At 34.7% G+C, this 9381-nt stretch overlaps 1 protein-coding gene across 1 annotated transcript in view; it reads right to left on the bottom strand.

Annotated features, from left to right (window-relative positions):
- Nucleotides 1–9381, bottom strand: part of LOC114049943 (lysophospholipase-like protein 1) — a 34765-nt gene that overhangs the window by 22256 nt on the left and 3128 nt on the right. Inside the window, exon 2 of the mRNA XM_027871425.1 lies at nt 2090–2189. Coding sequence (XP_027727226.1) covers nt 2090–2189 — 100 coding nt within the window. The remainder of the gene's footprint in view (nt 1–2089; nt 2190–9381) is intronic.

Here is a 9381-nt window from a genome sequence, read left to right on the forward strand (position 1 = left end):
ATGAAATTGAATTTTTAGATGTAAGTAAGGTTTTTATCTTTATCTCTATTAAGTTTCATTTTATTAGATTCATCTTAATGTTCTATCTAACCCAGGAGAGGGGAACCTGTGGCCTTGAGGCCACATGTGGCCTTTTAGGTTCTTGAGTGCAGCCTTTTGACTGAGTCCAAGTTTTACAGAACAAATCCTTTTACTAAGGGGATCTGTTCTGTGAAGTTTGGATTTGGTCAAAGGGTCACACTTGAAGACCTAGAGGGCCACATGTGGCCTTGAGGCCACAAGTTCCTCAACCATGATAACCTATCAAGATTTTTTTGGATCCTGACTCTATCATTAAGAGTGTTAGCCATTTCTTCCAGTTTTGTGTCATTTGCAAATCTGATAAGCATGTCATCTATGTCTTTACTGAATTCATCAGCAAAAAGATTAATAGCACATGGGCAAGTACAAATCCTTCAGTCACTTACTATTTTTTGAGTCTGGCCAATCAACCATCTCCGCATCTACTTAATTATACTATCATTTAGCCCATATCAACTTTTCTGCAAGAAAAACATGGTACTATCTTTAGATATTCTCCAGCTACCAGTATAATAATCCCATCAAAAAAGTAAGTAAGTTTAGACTGTCATAACCTGTTCTTAATAGAGCCATGTTGACTATTAGTCATTGATGCTTTTCTAGGTTTTCACTAATCATCTCTTTAAGAATATGTTCTAGAATGGTGGTGTCCAATTCAAAAAGAAACAGGGGCCTCTAAACCATATATAATAGGGATCCCTGTAGGGTGCATATTGACTTAGAAAACCACATATTAATATTATCTAGCTTCTATTTTTTTATTTATTTTGTTAAAAATTTGTTAATTACATTTTAATCTCGTTCTGACCCAAGTCAGAGTGTTGTGGCCTGCACTATGGTCTGTGGGTCACATATCTGACACCTCTTTTCTACAGCTTTCTAAGGAACTGAAGTCAAGGTTACTGGCCCATAGTTGACAAATTCTACTCTTCCCTTTTGGAAAACTGGGACTTTGCCCTTTTCCAGAATTTTTCAAATATTGCTGATGGTAGCTCAGTAATTACATTTTTTAGTTGGTCTATTCTAGGTGACAAGTACTCATCAAGGGGTACTTAGGTTTTCTCTAACACTTTGTTGGTAAGTTCTCTGTGAAAACACATTAGTTTCTTCAGAATATTGTCCATTTTCTTCCTTCTTGGAATTTGTTTTGGTATCTTCAGGATGTCATTCTGAAAGATGGCTTTTAATATGCCCCTTGAAATATAGTCTCCAACCCCACTACTCAACCAAAACAGCGTCCTCCCAGTTTACCAATGTCTTCAACTGCTAAATATGTTTTTTCTCAGTTCTTATGCTATTGACTGCTCTGTGCCTTGTGATATGACTGACCACTTAACTGATCTTTTCGAGATCTTTTCCTATGTGTCTGACTGTTCCTTCTCAGTGTATATTCCCCCTCACTGGAAGTCTTCAAGCAAAAATTGAATGAACTTATCCAGGATGTTGTAGAGAGGATTCTTGTTCAGTCAGGGATTTAAGAAGATGGACTCTTCCAACTCTGGGATTGCATGAAAGGACTCTTTAAATATAATTTTTAAAAAAAAATTACTCTGATATCTTAGCCCGTACTTGAAAAACCTCTTAAAGCTTGTCCACTCCTACCCACTGGGTATTACTTATGAATGAAAAGAAAAGCCTACTACTTTCTTACCTGTGATTGACTTACATTAGGATTTTGCTTCTGTTTCTCCTTGATACAGAAGCTCTAATTTATTCACATGGTAAAAAATGGTATAGAAGTGGTATTTCAAGTAAAAATTTCTTTAGAGGAGAAAATTACTAACCTTAAATGATTTAACATAATGTTACAAGTTTAAAGAATTTTAGATGTCCTCCCTAACTTTGGGGTCAAATTTAAGCAACGAAAATTTAATTTAAAATAATGGTGCATTTATCACAAAGTTAAAGCACAAGGAATTAACTTTAACATATTTCCAACACCATTACTATTTGCATTTTATGTTAAAAAAAAAAGTTATATTGGTCAATAAGTCCAGTCACTACATACCTCGAAGGAGCAGTTGGATAAATAATTTTTATGTGCTGAAAAACTAAGTCGTGATTTAAAACTTGGTTGATCCATTCTCTGAATCTTTGGCCAGAATCACCTGAGAATACATGAAAGCAAAGATTTTAATTATACGAGCTAGAAACCAAAATTATTCCACTGAAATTGGTAATATTTGTTAGAATAAATTTAACTACTAATTTGTGACATACTTTGTAAAATCAATTATTATCAGAGTAATTCTTACAAGATGATATTCACATTATGATACATAACATACATTTTTCAATAAGAAAATATATGAAAATAAAGTAGATTTATATCACTCAAACATTTTCAAGATTTTCATGCTTATAATCCTGGAAGCTAAATAATAAAAAGAAACAAAACTGCTAGTCTTATGACTAGAAAATATTATGACTTTTATTCATGGTTTCACCACTACTTTCTGGGGGAGTGGATTGATTATGAAATTTTGCATTTTCTCACTTGTTAAATTTATCTTAGCAAATACATTAAAAGGAAATTTCTCCAAAAATACAAACTAAAAAAAATTCTATTTCCCATTTGCTTAATGTAACTTTTTTTAAAAAAATTCATTCCTCAGGCCCGCAAATAAATTCCTAAGAGTAACTAAAGTTTGTGAAAACCTGTCATTGCTAGGTTTCATTATCTTACCACTTGTTCAAAATGATTCTATGGTATATTTTGATTTATTCACTTACAGAAACTTAAGTTTTGTTTTAATAAATTTTTATATACTATAAAACAATTAGTATATACCCTGGTGTATAAAAAACAATCAGAGTTAAGAATTAATCCTTCTGAGAGTCAATAGATATTTGCAATCAGGGTCTGAATCTAGACCTTAATTTCCTGTTGGTACAATTCAGGAAGGAGGATTGGAAGTAGGTGAGGAAGAACTGAACTAGGTCACCTCTAAGGTCCCTTCCAGCTTTATGTCTATTATTCTTACCTAAAGACAGGATTTTAAGTGTATTAAATTTAATTGATAAATCATCCTCTATGCATATGCCCATTTAAAATAAATGCCAGATTACCAATTTTCATCTGTATTATTGGAATAATACTAACACCAACTCAACAATTTAAGGACTAGGGGTGTTTTTATTAAATCAAAGACGTAAAACTGAAGTTTTAGCATCTATGATTCACAACAATGTCATACCATATTAGTATTACATAGGCAGCTAAAAACTAGCATCCCCTCAAATGAAGTTCAAAGACAACTACTGAAATTTCTTTATAAACACAGATGTCTACCAAAGTTCAAATATACCTCATAGTAAACTTCCCAAACCAGTAAGTTAAACAGTTCTTTACAAATATTTCAAATGAAATAAAAAATAAAGGATCATTTTTTCAATACTGCACAATATTTGGGTAGTAGCTTTGTAGAAGTCAGTGAGAATTAAAAAAAAAACTCCTCAATAGTTGGCATAGTGATATATATGAACCATAACCCAATGAAGACAAAATAGCATTACAATTAAGTCCATGAATCATACATGATCACTATTACTTCATTAAGTTCATGTCCAACTATTTCTTTAAAAGTCAAATTATATTTTGCAGAAGGTTATTCACTTATACTGTATACTTCAGTTAAATTCTCATTTTAATTAGTCATGTTTCCTATACTACAAAAGTTAAGGAACACAAGTATAATAATTCAGTGCAACACAAAAACATTAGCTGTACTAGAATATCCAATTATAGCCATGATTAAAAGTTCTATTTTCAGGGGCAGTGAGGTGGCGCAATGGACAGAGCGCCGGCCCTGGGGTCAGAAGGACCTGAGTTCAAATCCGGCCTCAGACACATAACACTTACTAGCTGTGTGACCGTGGGCAAGTCACTTAACCCCATTGCCTAGTCAAAAAAAAAAAGTTCTATTTTCAAAAAACACTACTATCATCATCATCTCAAAAAATTCTCCATGGGCAGCTGAACTTAACCATGAACTCAACCAACAATACACAAATAAAGAGTTATCAAGCAAATGGCTAATTTATGCAAATTTCACAGAATGAAAGAATGTGGGAGTTAGAAATACAGTACAAGGCACGTAGTAGCTGCTTGATAAATGCTTATTGACTGACTGACCTCAAAAGCAATCTATTCCAATCCATGTATGAAAGGAATACTCACTACAACATATGTGACAAATGATCATTTTAACTCTGCTTGAAGACCTCCTCTAAGGCAGGGCCTATTTCACTTCTAGATAGCTCTGTGAGAAAGTTTGTGGTTTTTGAATCTATTTCTCCTGGTTCTTTCCTTTGGGATTAAATAGAACAAATTCAATCCCTTTTCCGCCTGACAGACCTCCAAATACTTGAAGACAGTTATAATAAAATCACCATCACAGATTTAGAGCCAGAAGGGATGTTAGATCATTTAGTATAACCTATCATTTTATAGATAAGGAAAATGAAGCCCAGAGCCACAGTGAAAATGATTTGCCCAAGGTCACACAGGTAGAAAGCGGAAGAACCGGGTAGGGGGGAGGGGAAATGTGGCCCCATCTCCATAATATCTGGCTCCAGATGACCTGTGCTCTCATTTCCTAAATCTTCTAACTCCAGCTTCCCTGCTCCGGAGCTCTGTCCACTACAACATGCTGACTCAGCACAGCCCTTTAGATCTTCTCTTCTCTAGGTTAAACATGCTCAGTTTCTTCAACCAATCTTTATATGACATGGACTCAAGGCCTTTCACCATCCTGGATTTCTTCCTGTGGACGCTCTCCCATTTATCAATGTTTTTAAACTACGGAACCCAGAACTGAACCTAATACTCCAGAAGAGATCTTATAAGAGAATACTACAGTAAGCTTATTTCATCCTTATCTCTGGAAGCTATGACTCTCTTAATGCAGCCCAAGACTACATTAACATTTTTCAGTTAACTCATCACGTTGTTGACTCAGGTACTTACAGTCCACTAAACCCCTAAGGTCTATTTCAGAACTGCTATATAGCCATGCTTCCTCCATCCTGTATTTGTGAAGTTGTTTGAATCTCCTATCAAGGTCTTTATATTTATGCCCACTGAATTTTAAATTATTGGATTCATCCTAATGCTCTAGTCTGTTAAGACATTTTTGAATTCCAATTCTGTCATACAATGTGCTAACAATGCCTCTTAACTTAATGTCATATCAAAATTTAATGAGCATCTATGCCTTTATCCAATTACTGATAAAGTGTTGAACAGTAACGGATCAAGCACAGATTTTTTTGGGGGGACAGGGCACTCCACTAAAGACATCCTCCCATGGTGCCAATAAAATGCTAATTACTAATCACGCAGTCTAGCCACACAACTACTGTGAATCCATCTAATTGTATTATAATTTAATCCACATATCTCCATCTTCTTCCCAAGAATAGTAGGAGATATGTATCAGAAACTTTGGCAAAATCTAGGAAGGGAGAAGGGAAGGGTATAAGCTTTTATTAAGCAAATATTATGTGCTGGGCACTGTACTAAGCACTTTACAAATATTACACCATCTGATCCTCACAACAACCCTGTAAGATAGGGGCTATCATTACTCTTATTTTTGAGTTGAGGAAACTGAGGTAGACAGAGATTATGTGACTTGGCCAGAATCACACAGCTACTAGGTGTCTATGGCCAGATTTAAATTCAGGTTTTCCTTAATCTAAGCCCAGTACTCTATCTATTGTGTCATCTAGCTGCCAAATACGTAAACTATACCCACAGCATTCCCTTTATCAGGAAGGAAGGAAGAAAGGAAGGAAGGAAGGAAGGAAGGAAGGAAGGAAGGAAGGAAGAAGGCATGACCTAATCTGGATAGAACCACTAGTTCTTTGTAATCACTGCATTGGTTTCTAGATATTTACTAACCATCTTTTTAATTATCTACTCACAAATTTCCCCAAGAATAGAAGTCAAATTCCAAAACTCTAGGAGACAACGATTACTCTCTCCCACCCCCCCATCTCACCCCAAGAATCTCATCATTTCTATTCCACCAACTAGTTCCTCACAATTAATGAAAATAAAGGTCCAAAACATAATTTCCCTTTGTTGAATCTTCCACTACTTGAAAGATGAAATTATAATTAAAGCATGTCAATAACTTATTAGCTGCCTTGCTATTGGCAAAAAGAGGACTTGATCAGATGCCTGAATAATTGAAATCTCCCATTACTACTTTATCATGCCTCTGTAGCAGGCCTGTGGTTTGTTTCCTAAACTCCTCATCTAGTTTCTCTTTCTATCCTGATGTTCTTTTGTATACTACAATGACAAAAACTATTGTCTCTCCTATCACTGACCTTCACCTAAATATTCTCTGTCATGATTACCATCTCTGGTTCCTGGATTTTCTCATGAGCATATCTTCTTAAGTACAATCCTGCCCCATACCTGCCTCTTTTACCTATCTTGTTTTCTTTTGAATGAAAAATATTTATCCAGAGCCATGATTCAATCACAGGTTTCATCCTACCAACTTTCAGTGATACCAAAGAGGATAAATTTGTCTCCTTGCATTCACCTCTTTGGTTCCTCATTTGTTGCTGCCACTTCAGGCATTTGTGTATTGATAATTGAGGTCATGATTTTTACTAGTCTTCTTGCATTTTTCCAAGATAAGGACCTGTGAGTTTTTTAGCTGCTAATTCGTATTTCTTCTTCATAGCTACTCTCAATGGCACATAATTTGGAGGTTATCCATAGATAGTCTTCCTCCTCCTTTGTGATAATATTTGCAATGTATCCTAACTAAATTCAGTAAGTGTAATCCCTCTCTCGCTAGTAAGCTATCATCTCTATATTTTAAGCATTGCTCTAGAAATCTAAATCTTATTTTTAAAAAGCATTTTTAGCCAGCTGCTGTTCACTCCTTTGTTTTTGTTTGTTTGGTTTTTTTTTTTGCATCTGTTGTATTCAAAAGGCAATTAAGAGGAAAATACAACTTGTCAACTTTTGCTACTTTGGTTTTCAGTTTATTCTCTAAAACTTGCTTTTCAATACTTTTAAAATTATTTATGGCAATGTCATTTGTGTCCATGTGAAGCACCAGAAATGTGTGGTCATCCAGTCTGATAAATCTTGAGAGGTTCCTTGTTATATCTTACGCCCTTGGAAGACAACAGGGCTTAATTAAATTAGACTGTATCTGTAAAGTGTCTAGCACAGTGCCAAGAACATATACAAATGCTCATTCCTTTTCCTAGACTGGCTATTGCTGTTATAGGATCAACAAATAGCTGCCTCAGAACCCCTGAACAGAGAATCACCAAATCCTAATTCTCTTCTTCTGTCCTTCTGTTTGTTTGTTTGTTTTTATTTACTTATTTTTGGCCAGGCAACTTGTTAAGTGACTTGCCCAGGGTCACACAGCTGGTGAGTATCATGAGTCTGAGGCCCGATTTGAACTTAGGTCCTCCTGACTCCAGGGCTGGTGCTCTATCCACTACACCATCTAGCTGCCCCTCTTCTTCTGTCCTTTACTGAATTAATTCTAATGAATTCTGTGGCTCTACTACATCATTCTATATAAGATTTGTTTATAGAAATAGAGTGGTTTATGACTGTAATTAAGGATCAGCTCACCAGATATTAAAGAAGGACTATCCTTAAGGAGTCTGTACCTATTGATTAATATGAACTGTACAAGGAAACAGAAACTGTGTAAAGCATCACTATAGGCTATAAAAATTTAGCACCTACTGAATACCTAGCAAGGCACTACTTACTTGGTGGTTAGAATCATACATCAGAAACTCAGTGTCTTTTATAAATTAACTGATGACAGACCTCCAAAATAAAAATCTCAAAATATTCTTGAGAATTCAACAAATAACCTGTACTAGAATCGGATCATTATCAGAGACAGAATTATTGCCAATAATCACTCACACACAGCAATGATCTATAAAAATTTAAGAACATCTTTAATAGATGCCATTATGCCAAACACTCAATCTCCAAGTTCTGTGGAATACAAGCTTTCAAAGTATAGAGATCAAGCAGAAAAAATAATGGTCATGTGGAAAGAGGGTGAGGTATATATCTTTCTTCTCACCCTGTCTGCTTCTAGAGTTGTCATAAAGTTATATTTACATGACAACTCTTATTTTATATAACCCACCTGTCCCAGTCTGAAGAGAGTAGATTAGTGACTTGTCCCAGGGCTATTTCTATCTAAACTCCATGGAAAAGGTACAAATGATAATGATAATAATTACTTTACATCTAGCTTTAAAAACAGAGAATATGGGTTTAAGTCCTCACTCTATCACCTACTCCTGTGACCAAGAGCAAGTCACTTAATCTCTCAGTTTCCCTGTCTTTAATATGGAGTTGAACTACAGAGACTCTAAGATCTCTCCCGGCTCTTACTGTTGATATATTGGATTCATACTGGGAAGTCCTGGGAAGAAGAGACATCAATTATTAAATAAAATGACTACCTAACTGGTAAAGAACACTAGTAAGAAAAAATAAAATAGCAGCAACAATATCAGTTAAAACAATCTGCTTTTTCATGAGTTGTTCTTTTAGCTGAACTCCAAATATAATGAACAAAAATAATAAACTGTACAATTCTAAACTATTTGTGGAGTGTCTCTCCAGCTACAATTTTTTCTTTCTATTCAAAATTATTTCCTTAAAAAAAGTTAATACTTTAAAAGATACAAAAGATAGCATGCCTCATTAATTTCCCTAGGTTCATATGCTCCAAGATCCTGCTAGGACAAAAATCAGTAAAAGAACAAACCAAAATCAGCTGATTGAATTAGAAAAATTCTCAGTGAAAATGTATTATGTTTTCCATTTAAGAAAAGTTAAATATATGTTACTTTAACTGTTACTTTAAAGAAATAATACTGTTTATTTAACAGTTTAATTTAACAGTTTAAACAGTTTAATACTGTTACTTTAAAGAAAGTTCTAATTCTGTTTTCAATGCATACCTCAGTGGTAGGAAAGGCTCAAATTAAAGTGGGCCAAACCTTACTTTCCACCTGTTTTCCTACAAATGGCAAGTGAGGCCCAGTATCTGGTTCCTTTCAAGTTAACTAGCAAAAACTTGTCTATGAAAATGTCTTTTCCATTTGGGAAAGAAAAACAAAATTCTACAAAGAAGAGATGCTAATACATTCACTAAGTCCACCTGGGAAGAATTATTCTCCATCACAGAACAGTAAAATAGAACCCCGTTATAATGGCTCATTTTTATACAAATTCAGATACACTATGAGTCAAACATTTGCTCTTCAAACCTATCT

Source organism: Vombatus ursinus, unplaced genomic scaffold, assembly GCF_900497805.2.
Source record: "Vombatus ursinus unplaced genomic scaffold, bare-nosed wombat genome assembly UNPS02014798.1, whole genome shotgun sequence".
NCBI lineage: Eukaryota > Metazoa > Chordata > Mammalia > Diprotodontia > Vombatidae > Vombatus > Vombatus ursinus.